At 38.8% G+C, this 14,687-nt stretch overlaps 1 protein-coding gene across 1 annotated transcript in view; it reads left to right on the top strand.

The window, feature by feature from the left end:
* SHPRH (SNF2 histone linker PHD RING helicase) overlaps window positions 1-10,978 on the top strand; it is a 66,825-nt gene extending 55,847 nt beyond the window's left edge. The window contains exons 26-31 of the mRNA XM_018557359.1: window positions 4,253-4,441; window positions 6,638-6,730; window positions 7,509-7,595; window positions 8,471-8,649; window positions 8,932-9,012; window positions 10,525-10,978. Coding sequence (XP_018412861.1) covers window positions 4,253-4,441; window positions 6,638-6,730; window positions 7,509-7,595; window positions 8,471-8,649; window positions 8,932-9,012; window positions 10,525-10,618 — 723 coding nt within the window. The 3' untranslated portion in view covers window positions 10,619-10,978. The remainder of the gene's footprint in view (window positions 1-4,252; window positions 4,442-6,637; window positions 6,731-7,508; window positions 7,596-8,470; window positions 8,650-8,931; window positions 9,013-10,524) is intronic.
* Window positions 10,979-14,687: the final 3,709 nt, after the last annotated feature.

The raw sequence follows: 14,687 nt of genomic DNA, 5'->3' as shown, positions 1-14,687 counted from the left end.
CTTCCTTTTTTACTGCACTTTGTGTCTGTAGAAAATACTGCTCCTGACTACAATGGGGGCCAGTCACTGACCCAAATACATAGGTATTGGTCCGATGATCGTACCTTAAGCAATTTTGTGGACTTATGTTGAAGCATAGGTGGGCAGTTGGCATCACTGCCTAGTGTCGGATGACTGACAAGGTGGTTCTAAGTCAGGATTTAAAGGGTTAAAACCAGATCAGGCGACACATTACTTCCATTGCTTTTGAATACTTGCTTCACTGCCTTGGAAATGGCATGCAGTTTCTGAGTCATACCTCCACCTGCAAGGTATTTAACTTGACAACAGACTGCCACTTAAATGGCCTTACAGATTGGTCTGATCTTAAAAAGAAGATGTTGCTGAGAGCCCTCGTGCCAGTGATAGTAGTGGAGGGGGTCTCCTCACTCCCCTTGCTGATGACCTCTCTGATTGGAAACCCTCTCTTCACTTAGGGGCTCTAGAATCCAGAGATTGTTCAACGAGAACCATACCAGACTCTTTATTTTACTCACAATAAGTGATGGATGTCTGTGGTCCAGATTTTCGGGGTCATCTAACCTCCTTTAGATTTCTGGAGCTCGATGCAACTGTTCCACTTTGTGAACTCAGTCGAGGATCCCCAGCGTGCTATTGGACCACTTACTCTGTTCGACAAGAAGATTCTTAACTGCACCTCAGGCAGACACCCGCCCCAGTTTCTCCAATGCTCGCCAAAGAGATGGGATTTTACTTTTCGCTTATAGGTCTTTAATCTCAAGAAGGATTCAAGAAACTGGCTATAAAATATTGACCAGATGGTATAGGATTCCTGTAGTACTCCATAAAATGTTTCCTGTGGCCTCTCCTATCTGTTGGCGGTGCCGTCAGGCCCCAGGGACCCTATTGCATATATTTTGGGATTGTTTGGTGTCACAACCTTTTTGGACGAAAGTCAGGGAGATCACTGTCATGGTTACTGACATTTCTTTGGAACTGAACCGGTTATATTTTTGCTTCACCTCAATCAAATTTTACAAAGCCTCCCTCCTGATACACTTGGCAAATGCTGCTCCAGCCTGTAACCCATTGAAGTGGAAGTCCCCTGACCCTCCCACAATAGCTATGTTACATAGTAGCATGCTTACCTGCTTTCCTTGGATCAGATACACATCGTCCCAGACGTTCAATGATTTATTGGGCTCTTATTACCTCAAGACCTGTGTTTCAGAGATGGACTGGTGGGCCACCAGGTGAATTCCCCTCTCAGATTAAAAATGTCCTTGGTCTTGAAACTAACTTTTTAAAATTATCTCTAGTTGGTACCTAGTTCCAAGAATTGCTAAATTTTGCCCAAGGTACTACCCATTGTGCTTTTGTGGTTGTCCAGAACGTGAGAATTCCATGTGTATCTGGCGGCATTGCCTGGTGGCTCTTACCATGTATTTTTACTTTTAAGTTGTGGAAATCCTCAACTCTGACTTTTCAGGATGTTAAGAATAGGATAATATAAAATGCATGGTGCACTCTCAGCAATGAATGACACCCCACCCAGGGCATCTTACAAAGTGACACGTGTTTTGGCGTACTGCAGCAACATGCGCTATAATGTGCGTCTTCATGCAGGTTGCCTCACTACACAGGAGCTAAATCATCAGCAATGCAGCCATTTTTTTTCCAGTCAACTACTTAGGGCTCATTAACACCAAGTGCGGTGACTGGCATTTTTCAGTAGCTGATCAACACCAGTCACCATGGGACACATACTAAACAATTGTTTTCTGCACCTCACCTCATGTCAGCAATGGTTACCGCACCGCAGCTGAGCTATCGTGAATACAAATGAATGAAATGTCATTTTTACATTTTAGTTAAGTTTAAGCAAAAACAAGAAGAAAAAAAAAAGGTAAACAGTGCCCTGCATTGTAACAACCGCATCCTCCACTGCTGCCCCATAGAGGACACCAGCCTGTATGCTGAAACAGACTGTTTTGCTGGTGTACAAGCCCTAAGTGAAATGGAGATCATGTGTGTGTATTCAAGGGGTTTTAAGAGATTGTAGTATAAATACACATGTATCTGCAAGGTACATCCTTTGGAGAGTTAGCATTGTGGCATAACATATATCATGAAGACAAAAGAACACTACAAGCAACTCCCTGAAAAAGTGATTGGAAAGCACAAGTCAGGGGATGGACACGAGAAATTTTACAAATCATTAAGTATTCCTTGGAGTATAAAGTAGGACACAGGAAGTCAAATACTGTTGGGTTATACTACTGACAATAGGAGCATTGGATACTGACCAACAAACACCTACCCAGCGTGCCTCCATTTTTTGATAGTGTCCTTAGAAGATGGGTATCTGTCCTGTCTTTTCTGTGACCTTAATTTGTGAAACTGTGTCAGAATAAGCCAGATCCTCTCCACTGCTGGGGTGACCCCTTGCTAATAGAGCATGTGGAATAATGTCTGGAGCCTTACACTTTAGTTGTGATGGCTTGTTTGAAGCATCTAAACTTGTGTCCCTTATAACTCATATGTCCATAAAGATGTGCAGAACACTCTAGGTAAGATTCTGAGTCCCTACCTTCTTACTATACCTCCATCAGCTTCTCGAATGAAAACAACCAGGCCTGTTCAGCCTGAATCTAGGTCACCCTACAAGCCGGGAAGCAAGAAACCTGCCAAGCCCTCATAAAAAACCTTTAGCGATGAGGTGCATCCCCCTTTTCCAAGTAGGGTGGTTGGTAATTTTTGCAGGTCCTTAGGTAGTTTGCCCTTCAGTCATTTAGGTGCTGAGAATGACCCTTTAGGCGCTCAGGATAACACCTTGCCTCTGGCACTCTTCAGCTGCTGATCCTCAACCCCCCTGTGCCACCACACAGATTAACAGACTTTCCCCTTTCTCCTCAGGGTCTCCCCAGCCCAGAGCCCTTACTACAGCTCTTGTTCCTTTGTCAGCTTGACTTCTGAAGCTATGTCTCATCCAGGACACCATAATCCATCTTGGAGTAATTTGCTTCTGTTGGACCATGTAAGGGCATTAGTTGTACCTGACTTGTGTTCTTATTCTCCTTCTCCAGAGGGACTTGCCCAGTCATTTGGGTCCAGCTGCAGCTGTCATATGCCCTTACAAGGATATGAACCCTCAGTGTCACTGCCACACATCTGATACCCTTTCATAGTGTTTACACTTGTGTCTGACCCAGTGCCTTTTCCCGACATTCCCATTGTGAGACACCCAGATGATCTCCCAGGGAAGAGAGCAGTGACTACTGTCCTAGTTGACAACATTTCCCTGAAGGGTCTGAAACCTGTAAGATCTGTCCAGATCTGGTTTTGTCAGTGTTGGAACCTGTCTGTCACCTGCAAGAAAGGTAGGTAGGTTTGTAGGTCTGGTAAGGTCTTGTTTTCTATTGTCCATCCCTCAGACTGCTTTTGGACATCCTGACAATATATGACTTCCTGTGTCCATCAATGGATGACAACAAAATAGGATATTGTATCGTAAAATCCTTTTTTGGAGTCCATTGAGGGACACAGGTCTCACTCTTCTGTGTTTATGATTATGCTCTTCACACTGCTTTGCTACAAAACTGAGGCACGTTAGTAGGAGGGGTTATTCTGGGCTGGCCTACTTTTTTGTTTGTTCTTTTTGCAGTGTCCAATCCTCCTTCAAACATCTGTATAACCTGTCCTATAACCTGTGTATGACTTCCTGTGTTCTTCAATGGACTAAAAGAAAAGGATTTTACGGTGAGTATAAATATCCTGATTTTTGGATTCACCCTAAAATTCTCTTTTTGAAGTCCATTGAGGAAAGAGTTCCCACCCCTCTGTGTTGATCTCTCATGATCATGCTCTTGGTATTGGTGGATAAGGGGTTATCCTGAATTGGCTTACAAATTTTGTTTGTCAGTATCCAATCTTCCTGAAGGCAGCAATATAACCCAACAGTATTTGATTTCTGTGTCCCGCAATATACTCCATTAAAAGAATGGTATGCAGAGTATAAAAAATATATTGTTTGAGAAAGAGAGAGAGATTATTATTTTTTTTTTCATTTCCAGCAACACCCTTATAAACACAACACATAATTACTTGAGTTTTAGGCAGTATTTACAATGTTCTGGTGATATGAGCACTTGGTTTATACTTGCAATTAAACTTCCAAATGTAGCATAAATTAGTATTTTGTAAAAGAATATAAATTATGACACACAACTTTTTCTTTGTTTCCTTTCCACAGTGGGCAGTATTAACCTGTGGTCACTGCTTTTGTAATGAGTGTGTGGCGATCATGGTAGAACAGTACAGTGTCGGTGCTCGTAAAAGTGCCATCAAATGTGCGATTTGTCGTCAGACCACCTCACATAAAGAGATTTCCTATGTGTTCACAAGTGAAGCTGCAAATGAAGAACAGGATGTTCCTGTAAAGGTAATTGTACATAGAGAAAACGATTTCAAATATTCTGCGAGACAAAGACGTATTATGTCTGAATCTTACAAATCATATTTACCTATCTATGATATATTGTCCATTTGATATTCATGAAGAAAATTAGTTATTTAAAGATTAGCAATGGATAAAAGCTGTGTTTGTTAACAAGTTCACTGCTGTTCTCCTCATCAGATGTGCTGTTTTTAATTTCTAAATGCCTTTTTATACTGCCTGTTTCAAGTTGCTAGAACAAATTAGATCTGCCATATGTCTGTCAGTCTATAAGTGAATAAGCATTAATATTTTACAGCACTGAATTTCTTGAACAGATAGCACAAATGTTCCTTATTTATCAGTGTGTGCTAAAAAAAGATTGACTATGTTGCTGACAGACACCAGTCTAGCTGTTGGCTTATTTGTTTACACATGTAGGAGGAAAAAAATATGCTTCAGGAAAAAGTTTACTTTAGAGCAGTGGTTCTCAACTCGTGGTATTTTTTTAAATATTTAATTTTTATTCTTTATAAACTTTTTAATTTTTTTTAATTCATTTACTTTCAGCAAAATATATATTGCTGAATACTGCACAAGTTGTTTTGTGTAATAAATTAAAATGTTTCAGAAATGAAATCATTTTTGGGTCACGCCTTAATGACCAAGGAAACGTGGGTCCCGAGGTTACACAGGTTGAGAACCACTGCTTTAGAGGATGTATGCAACTCTACAAAGTTAGGATTAGCAGTGGGCTATTTAGAATTAAAGTGGTCTTGAAACGGCGGAGAGGCTTGGCCAACCGTCCATGGTGTAGGACAGAGACATGGAGCTCTGCTGTTAATCCAGAAGGATAGTAAAAGCTATACTTGCTGGCATGAGCCAGCTCTCTTTGAAGACGGTGTTGGAATTCATAAGATATTATTGCAGTTGTGCTGACAGAGTATGGAAGACAGTCCCAATAATTTTAGAAGGACGGGGGACTTTTTAAGCTATCCTTCATATAATTGAAAAAATTAACTTTAAACTGTTTGATATGAATGACAGCAAATATTGTTGACAGATTTTACTCTGGACAACCAACCTGATATGATCTTTTAAGAAGGACATGGGACCTTGAACAATTATGTAGATCAGGAAAGCCACAATAAAGTCCTAATCTGCATATTTATTCCAGGTCAGATACTCAAAGTACTGAAACCAGAGAGTCAGCATGACAGCCAAGCAACTAACATTTGCAGAATGAAAGGATGCTAATAGGAAACACTATCTTTTGAAGTAGAAAAGAGCTAGATATACTATCATGGATATATATATAAAAATACATTTCTAAAGAAAGTACACTCATATAAAGTATAGCTGAATAAAAAGGAGCATCCCTCCTAACTACCTTTGCTATTCACCCATGCAATTGCTATCTTTTTTTTAGAAGAACTTGTTTTCCATGTTAGCGAGTTTAATAATTTTGTGTAATTTTTGTCTTGTGTTAGAAAAATTAAGACTGGATTTTTTTTTCTTGTTTTGAGCAGCAAACTATTTCATTGCACAGTTAGTATTTTTAATAAACATGTAATACTAAAAAGTGCTTCAACTTTTCAGTTTACTTAAAGGAGAACTATGAGGTAAGTGTTTTTCCCCATAGTTCTCCTAAGGGTCACAGGAGGACACAAACTAGCATCCTCCTGTGACCCAAAGCTCAGTATACCGCGAGCTGCAGCTCGCGGTATACTGAGACCTCCGCAGCCGGGATGGATCCCAACATTACTGTCGAGATCCAGCCAACTCCGTTCCGCCAGTCAGCTCTGGAGGATCGGAGCGGGGAGGGGGGTAATCCCTGCAGGGAGCCGTGAGTGACAGTCACGGCTCTCTGCAGGGACATGATCGAGAAGTGAGAGAGCGACGGTATGTGTTCGCTCACTTCCCGATCTATTGAGCCGACCTGTGACAGTTTCATTGTCGCACGCCGGCTCGAACAGTGAGGTTGAGTGAAAATCACTCACCTCATAGTTCTCCTTTAAAAAAAAAAAATACTGCATCTAGGCATAAATATTTTTTATATATATTTTGTTGGAATTACATGTACTTTTAAACATTTTGGTAGCTATGATTGATTTGATGACGGTGCTTTTTTCGTTTTCTTACTTTCTCATAAGTATTTGCATTTTCCGTTAAACTGTGGCTTTTTGTATATGTCCCCAAAAGGGAAGCCATTCCACCAAAGTTGAAGCAGTAGTCAGAACTCTTATGAAAATACAGTCCATGGACCCTGGAGCCAAATCATTGGTGTTCTCTACGGTAAGATTATATAGAAACAATTGTACATAATGTAGATTGTTGTATAATTTATAATCTATCTAATTACTCTAATATATGGCTAACAGAGGCAGTAATTTCCTGAAAGTTAAGATGTTTGCCTCTGTTTTGATCAAAGTGCTACTTAATAAATAAATATACAGTACTGTGCAAAAGTTTTAGGCAGATGTGAAAACATGCTGTAAAGTAAGAATGAGATTTTAGAAAATGAACGTGTAATGCGTTTACCTGCAGTTTGGTGCATTTCGAAGTTCAAATCAATTCCTGGACGCACCCGAGTTCTATTTTCTCTAACCACAGCTAAACTGATTGCAGATAAGAGCATCTAAATGCAAAGTGTGAATAGATCCATTGGAAATCACTAGATGCGTATATATAAATATACTATATATATATATATAGAGAGAGAGAGAAAATATATATATATATTTTAAAAATGTTCATTTTAAAAACATTCTAACACATCTAATTGCACTTTAAGAGTGCTTTATTTAAGTCCAGCTTCTTCAACAGTGCATGTTGAAAGAACCCACTAGCTGAAACCATAGCTTAACTGCCATTTTTTTTTTTACATATATGTCTGGTAAATTTGTTTTTATTTTCATATTAGATATCAACACAACAGTGTAATGTACATATGCTGAAAAAAAACTGCCGATTCTTGTTTTATATAAATTGTTTCTCTTTTCTCATTGTTATTGTAGGGAAGGAAACATGCAACATACGTTCACCTCATTAATAAAAGGTTTCTATTTTTCAGTGGCAAGATGTGTTGGATATAATTGCTAAAGCTCTGCAGGACAATGACTTGGTGTACTCACAGATTAATGGCATTCAGAGATTTCAGGTACAACATTTCTACTGAAGTTAACTAATAAACTAGGTACAGGATCGCAAGTGTTCAAGGTGACCCAACAATGTTTAAAGTCAGATTCTACTTCAATTACAAATCTGAGCATAGATGCCAGAACTGGTTAGAGATTATAAATCAATCTGCTCTAATCTGAGATCACATGTAGACATTATAGGGGGGCTTCAATGGGGGTAAAGGATTTGCAACACTTTTCTGGTGGTATAGACAAGGGTCCTGTGTTCATTTAAAAAAGCCCTGTTTCCCATTTCGGTAGCTTTACCAACACTTGCACCAGATTCAGGTAGTTATTAATAGCGCCCCTCTAAGAATCTGTCACTCTGGCTGAGACAGATTCCAAGAGAATTACTGCCAATTCACAAATTGCAAATAGCTGTAATTAGGGCCAACTCTGATCTGGCATAAAGAGAGATGCCAGTGCTGAGAGTGGGGCATGTTTGTATTTCATTCATGACAGCTTCCCTCTCAGAGTTCATTGGTTGCCACTGGGCCACCAACCTAGCAACCAATGACTCATCCTCGATCCAATTTAGCTGGTAGGTGGGAGATTCCCTAGTTGGCTGCTGAATGTAAACAAAGTGTCAGGGGATGCTGGCTGACATCATTACCCATATGGCCATCCAAGACTCTGAGAGTTTTTTTCCCCATCTTGTCTGTCTCCCTTGTGATTGGCTGTACTATTGCCAATGGAATCCGCACTCTGCTTGCTGCCAATCAGTAGCAGAGCAGACTTGATAGGGAACTAGTCCCTTAGGATCCCCTTCAGGCTCCACCCACTGTTGGCATCTCTGGTTTTTAAGGACATTGTGGGCTATGTAACACTTAGTTAACAGTGATGTTTTATTTTTCAGGAAAACCTTTCAGCATTTAAATATGATCCTAAGATCAACATTTTGCTTCTTCCACTGCACACTGGATCCAATGGCCTTAATATCATTGAAGCAACTCATGTGTTACTGGTGGAGCCTATTCTGAACCCAGCACATGAGCTACAAGCAATAGGTCGTGTTCATCGCATTGGCCAGAAAAAGTATGTTTTCTCTTGGTTTATAGATAAAGCACTAAAACAAACGTATGTGCCCATCAAACGTAAAGTAACATTTCTAAACAGCGTGCATAGGGGAATCCCCCTCCACCGGGCTATTGTATTCTAACAGTGTTAGAATACCCAGTTAGGGACTGCACCGGATTAGCTGAGAGTTTTCCACCCGGCCAGTTCATCAAGAATGGACTGAAATGCGCTCTGTGTATGACCAGCTTTAGACTCCTAGTGCATTAGCATTTGAAATAAGTAATATTTTATTTCTTTCAGAGCTACAATCGTTCATAAATTTCTGATTAAAGCAACAATTGAAGAAAGGATGCAAGCAATGCTAAAAACAGTGGACAGAAGGTATTTCTAGTGTTTTTGTGTTTTATAATCTTGCTCCAAGTAGCTGCTAGCCAAATATGTATCTGTGAACTATGTGATTCAGCTAATGTACCAATTATTGTTATATGGTAAAGTGTTTCCAAAAGTGGAACCAATACTGTGTTTAAACTAATTTTACCTTTAAAAAAAATGTGTTTAGTTTAATCAGGCAATGATCCAACTGACAGTAGAGCTTTTCTATATTAGTAATCATAAGTGTTTCCTACAAGCAGCTGTAAAACAGAAGTTTCCAACTTGGGTGGCTGAGCTTTTGCCATTGTTGGGGCAATTTCTGCTGCATGTACTAATTTGCATCCCAATGTGTCGCAGTGATGGCTTGACTGGACAGACATGTTATGTACTGTATAGGTTTTTTAAATGTGCAGCAGCTAAATACTGTGGAAGTCTGTGGCAAGACCCAACACAGAAGTTTCTCTATCCAACAAAATGTGAATTACTAGATACATTTTCTATGTGGCTCCCTTTTAAGACCCAGCTCTACTTTATAGATGCATACACTCTGCAGAAAAAATTAAATTGATAAGGAATCATAAATGTAAGAGCCTTTCAACAGGCTGCTAATAAGAATGTTACATGTATTTATCTTAAAGTGGAACTAAACTCAGGAGTTAAATCTTAAAAATAAATTCAAGGACCTTATTAACAAAAATGTATCTTAATTGTGTATTACTGGGCTGTAATCATCTCTGCATTCGTGCTGAAACTGTCCTTCCTTTTGGAGGGTGGCTACATTTATTTCCCATGGTCCCTGTGTGTGATGTAAAGTAGCCACCACTCCAAGCTTGCTCCCACGATGGCCTACAGTCTCACGTTTAGTTTACATTGAGAATTTAGTCCAGCACAGGAGTGAGCTTGGAGTGGTGGCTACTTTACAACAAACACAGGGACCATGGAGAACAAAAGTAACCACCCTCCACATGGAAGGACAGTAGCCGTAGGAATACACAGATGATTTGAGGATCTACAGGCAAGTGATACACAAATACGATATATATTTTGTTAATAGTTGAACTCCTGAGTTTAGTGTCACTTTAGCTTATATGGAGTATGCACGTTAGGAGTTTTGCACTTGCTGGCTGTATTGTGGTTCCAGCTTTACTAGTAAAGCAAGGATGAGGATGGCATTATGGAGTATGCACCTTTAAAAAACTAATCCCCCTATGGCAGCTCACATATTTGTTTCGACACCCCTTATCCACAATTGTGCAAGCTGATTCACTAGTATTTTTAAATACCAAAAAATAAAGTCATACAAAAATGGAAATTAAGTTAAACTGAAAATGAAGCAAGTTTCTAAATTAAATGGTTCAATTAATTTTTGGAAGCAGCGATCTCTTCCTGTTTCAGAGGAGAGAAGGTGAAAGTCGGTATGAAACAAGAAGTAAGACTAAAACTATGTGTAGTTTTCGTGAATATGGTTTCTACTGTTTCTGCTATTTTTCTAACTCCTCATTTTTGTGTTTTTGCTTTTAGTCACACAAGCACATCCATGAAGCAGTCTGAAGCTTCTGTTCTGACTGTTGCTGATCTTGCTGACCTGTTTACCGAAGAGAGAGAAATTGAGTAATGATTAATTTATGGACACACTGATATGCCCTCAAGGACATTTCCCAGTGAAACTGCCATTTTCATATAGTCAGTTTCTTTAGAATGCACTCGTGGGACCACTGATGGTCATATTATTAAGTATATGACAGAAAGATGTATTTTACTCTCTGCAGATTCCTGTTTAACGTGTTTGTACTGGTGAAAAAAAATTGTAAAAAAAAAATGTTCATCTTTTAGCAATATTTTCTATTTCGCTGAATTTATTTGTATCTCTAGTTTGTAAATTTTAATGTAATTCTTCAACACTGATGCTGCAAGGGCTCTATGTTCCCAAATAGCATATGGTATATGTGTTGAAGACCAGTGGTGCCATGTGGAAGGATCATCATATCTAATCAACTGATCTTGACTTTCCTGTTGAACACCATTAAAATAACAGATATACCAAACTGCAATATGCCCATCTTAAACCTCAAGTTTAGAACTTAACAACCCTCTGCAATCCTGTCTTGAAGCAGAATTAAGGGATCTGTCCCCACCCCTTTTTACCTAGTCTGCATCTACCACCAATGGCAAAGTAGCTGTTCTATACTAAAGGCTAAGCATAACAAGCAATTCTACTAATACTGTTGCAGTTGCACTCGCACTGATAGAAGCACCAGTTTTAGCACTGTAGTTTAAATCTGGTTCTCTCTAAACCTAATTTACAATCCAAAATGTCCCTCTGCTCAAAAGTGGATATCCCCATTTAAGAGAACACATATTAAACACGCTCATTTTAAATTAGTTTTCCAGTTTTATTTTTTTTAGTAGATTACTGGCTCATTGTAATCACCACATTATATGTTTAACTATTTGCATTTTTGCTATAGGTTTCTGGTGTAATTCTATACATAAGGGATGGTTGGTTCATGACCATGGATTATCATCCTCTGGAAGTTTGTTCCCTATGTCAGAAGATAAGCAGAACAATGCTAACTAATGTCCAAGTTTATTTTTAATTCCTAGCGAGTATTTTTACTTGACCTCTTCCACATAGCAAGATGTCTAAATCAAAATAGATTTATATTGTTAATTAACAGTTATTAGTTATTATTAGTTAAAAATCTGCTCTTGGCAGTCATAAGGAAAAAAATGTCTTTCAGTTTAGCTTAAAAAAAAAAGTGTTGGCTGGAGGGTTCCTCTGTAAGTGCTTAACCCTGTTTTAAGTTGTTTGGCCACAATTTGGCTAACCCGTTTTTATTGTGAACCCACCTTTAAGTCTGCTAAGTGTACTTCATGGGAGTAAACCAGAAGATACTTCATCATATAGATAATCATCATATAGATCACATAGGCCAGGGGTGCCCACAATTTTTGTGTCAAAATCTACTTTTCAAATGACAAGCTACATGAGATCTACCAACGATAAAAAACCTCCCTCGCTCTCTCTCTCCTGGCTGTCTCTCCTTGCGCTCTCTCTCCTGGCTGTCTGTCCTTGTGCTCTCTCTCTCCTGGCTGTCTCTCTTTGCTCTCTCTCTCCTGGCTGTCTCTCTTTGCTCTCTCTCTCCTGGCTGTCTCTCCTTGTTCTCTCTCCTGGCTGTCCTTGCTCTCCTGGCTGTCCTTGCTCTCTCTCCTGGCTGTCTTTCCTCGCTCTCTCTCTCCTGGCTGTCATTCCTCGTTTTCTCTCCTGGCTGTCCCTCTTCGCTCTCTTGGCTGTCTCTCTTGGCTGTCTCTCCTTGCTCTCTCCTCCCGCTCTCTCCCTGGCTGTCTCTCCTCGCGCTCTCTCCCCGCTCACGAGCCCAAGATTGCGTTTAGCAAAGTGCATTAACCAGCCCCCTGAGTATGTGGGGGATACAGTTTCATGGAAAATGTAGTTTAGGAAGGAGCACTACATAATATACATAAATACTAATTTCACAGCACTTACTGCATGGTCATTTAGTGTTATATATAGGGGTGTACATACATCTTCAAGTGCCAGGCTATTCTATTTGGGTAGTGCTTTGGCATTTCCTGGTAGAACTGAAGCTTCCCCACCCACCTTCCACACATTCCTGTTGGTCAGTGAAACATCCTATCACAGCCATAATAGGGATAAACCAATAGAAATATATGGGGTTGGGAGGCAGTGGGCAAGCTCCAAGAGTACCAGGAGGTGTTGGGTCTTTCACCATGCAGCAGTGCCTGGCATTCCGGCATACAGGTAGGTAACTATAGTAGCCTGCATTTCATACCTTTTTTTTTTTTTTTTTTTTTTTAATACCTTTTTCTTTATACTTTTTATAGGTTACATTTGCATTGTAAGAACATCCAACATACTTTGCACAATTTAACTGGTACAGAATATGCAATACATAAGGCTGTACTGCTCTCCTTGGCCAGAAGTTTTAGTAAGTGTATGTCTCCACGAACAAAAATATGATACTTATAAGTATTAATTTTAGGGTTATGTATCGCAGTTAGAAGTCTATTTCAGGTGTAAATGAAATCATTCTTCAATATTTTTTTGCTGAAATTTTCACTTTGTGTATTTTCTAGTAAAAATATAGAAAGACCGCTTCCAGCCCAAACTTTGTCGATAAGGATGAGCAGATTATAGCTTCTGTCAAGTTTTTATTGTTTATGTAGGATTTTGTATGCCCATCATCTATAGTCCTCAAATCATCCAATCATGTTTGTTCTCAAATAGGTTTGTTTCGTAAATGTTATTATTGGTACCATTCAATAGATAACATAACCTATCAATAAACTTGTTCATCAGTGTATATATCGAATTTGCAATGTCCAATCCATTAATTCAAGAGTCCTCTGTTTTCCAGTATTCATTTCCTTTTTGCAGAAGTCTGCAGACAGTTGACAACTTCTGCGCACTGTGCGCTTCAGCATGCGCTGACCCCGCTCTGTCATTACCTACCACTTTGTGGCTGAGTTGCTGTTGTTCCCAGTTGCTTCCACTTTGTTATAATACTACTAAGTGTTGACCGTGTAATATTTAGTAGCAAGGAAATTTCACAGAACACATGAATCCAATGATTTGGAGGGGCGTCCCAATACTTTTGACAATATAGTGTATATTAAGAACATTCATTTTTGCCATTATTCACCCAAAATGAACGTTTACAGCTATTCAACCGGTGATGGGCCCTTCCAATTATTTTTATAAATAGAACCCAACAAGTGACCCCTATAATGTATTTATACAAAATATAAATATGGTTTGAAAAATATCAGTTGAACTGCTAAAAGACTAAAGGGTAACCTCAAAACAAAAATTCAATTAACCCCTTAAGCCATATTACCACAATATCATCGCTCATGAGGTCAACAGCTGCAGACAAAATCAAAAAGTAAAATACCTGTCCGCATATCCAGGTATATTCTCTGTGAAAGGCCCAGATTTATTGGAAATTCAGGATAATAATAACAACCATTTAAATCGTCTTACACAAACACAGAAAAATATAATTTTCTGTGATCTGTACCCTCCAGAAAGATTACAATGAACAAACATAGGCAAGGATAACATATGTATATTGTGCATGTTTAACATGGGATCTCGGTAACACAATCTTAGACACAGGTGAAATAACCTTATAGATAAAGATAAGCATGCGCACTATAGAATATGTTGTCACCAAGCCTTTTAAAACCTAACAAGGTTCATTATAAAGCATAGCGTGTAATATAAATGTGATTTTCCTTATAACAACACTAGGTGTCACTGTTATAGATTTCATGAAACAGTGACAGGTAAAAGGCAAAAAATAAAACTATTGTAACACAAAGGAGCATATTTTTAAAAAGCAGTAAATATGACGTTCAGCCAAAATTAACTGGGTGAATCTTCTAGGTGCGTGTGTTTTAAAAGACAGTAATTCCACACTAAGGAATGTTTGGTGAAAGTTGCATTCGCTGCTTTATTAACAGACCCAAAATGTGTAGTTTATTTTAATTCAATAGGTTTTTATTGAAAATTTTTCAAATTTTTTTTGACAAAACAAGCTTTGGTACAGTCAAAGCAAATAACCAGGATAAGGGACAATGATAAGTAATGTAAAGAAAATACATAACAAAAATTAATTAAAAAAGAAATAAGAAAAAAAAAA

Source organism: Nanorana parkeri, unplaced genomic scaffold, assembly GCF_000935625.1.
Source record: "Nanorana parkeri isolate BGI_ZX_2015 unplaced genomic scaffold, ASM93562v1 scaffold281, whole genome shotgun sequence".
Taxonomy (NCBI): domain Eukaryota; kingdom Metazoa; phylum Chordata; class Amphibia; order Anura; family Dicroglossidae; genus Nanorana; species Nanorana parkeri.
Note: the sequence above shows the minus strand (reverse complement) of the source record. Positions and strands in the feature narration are given on the sequence as shown.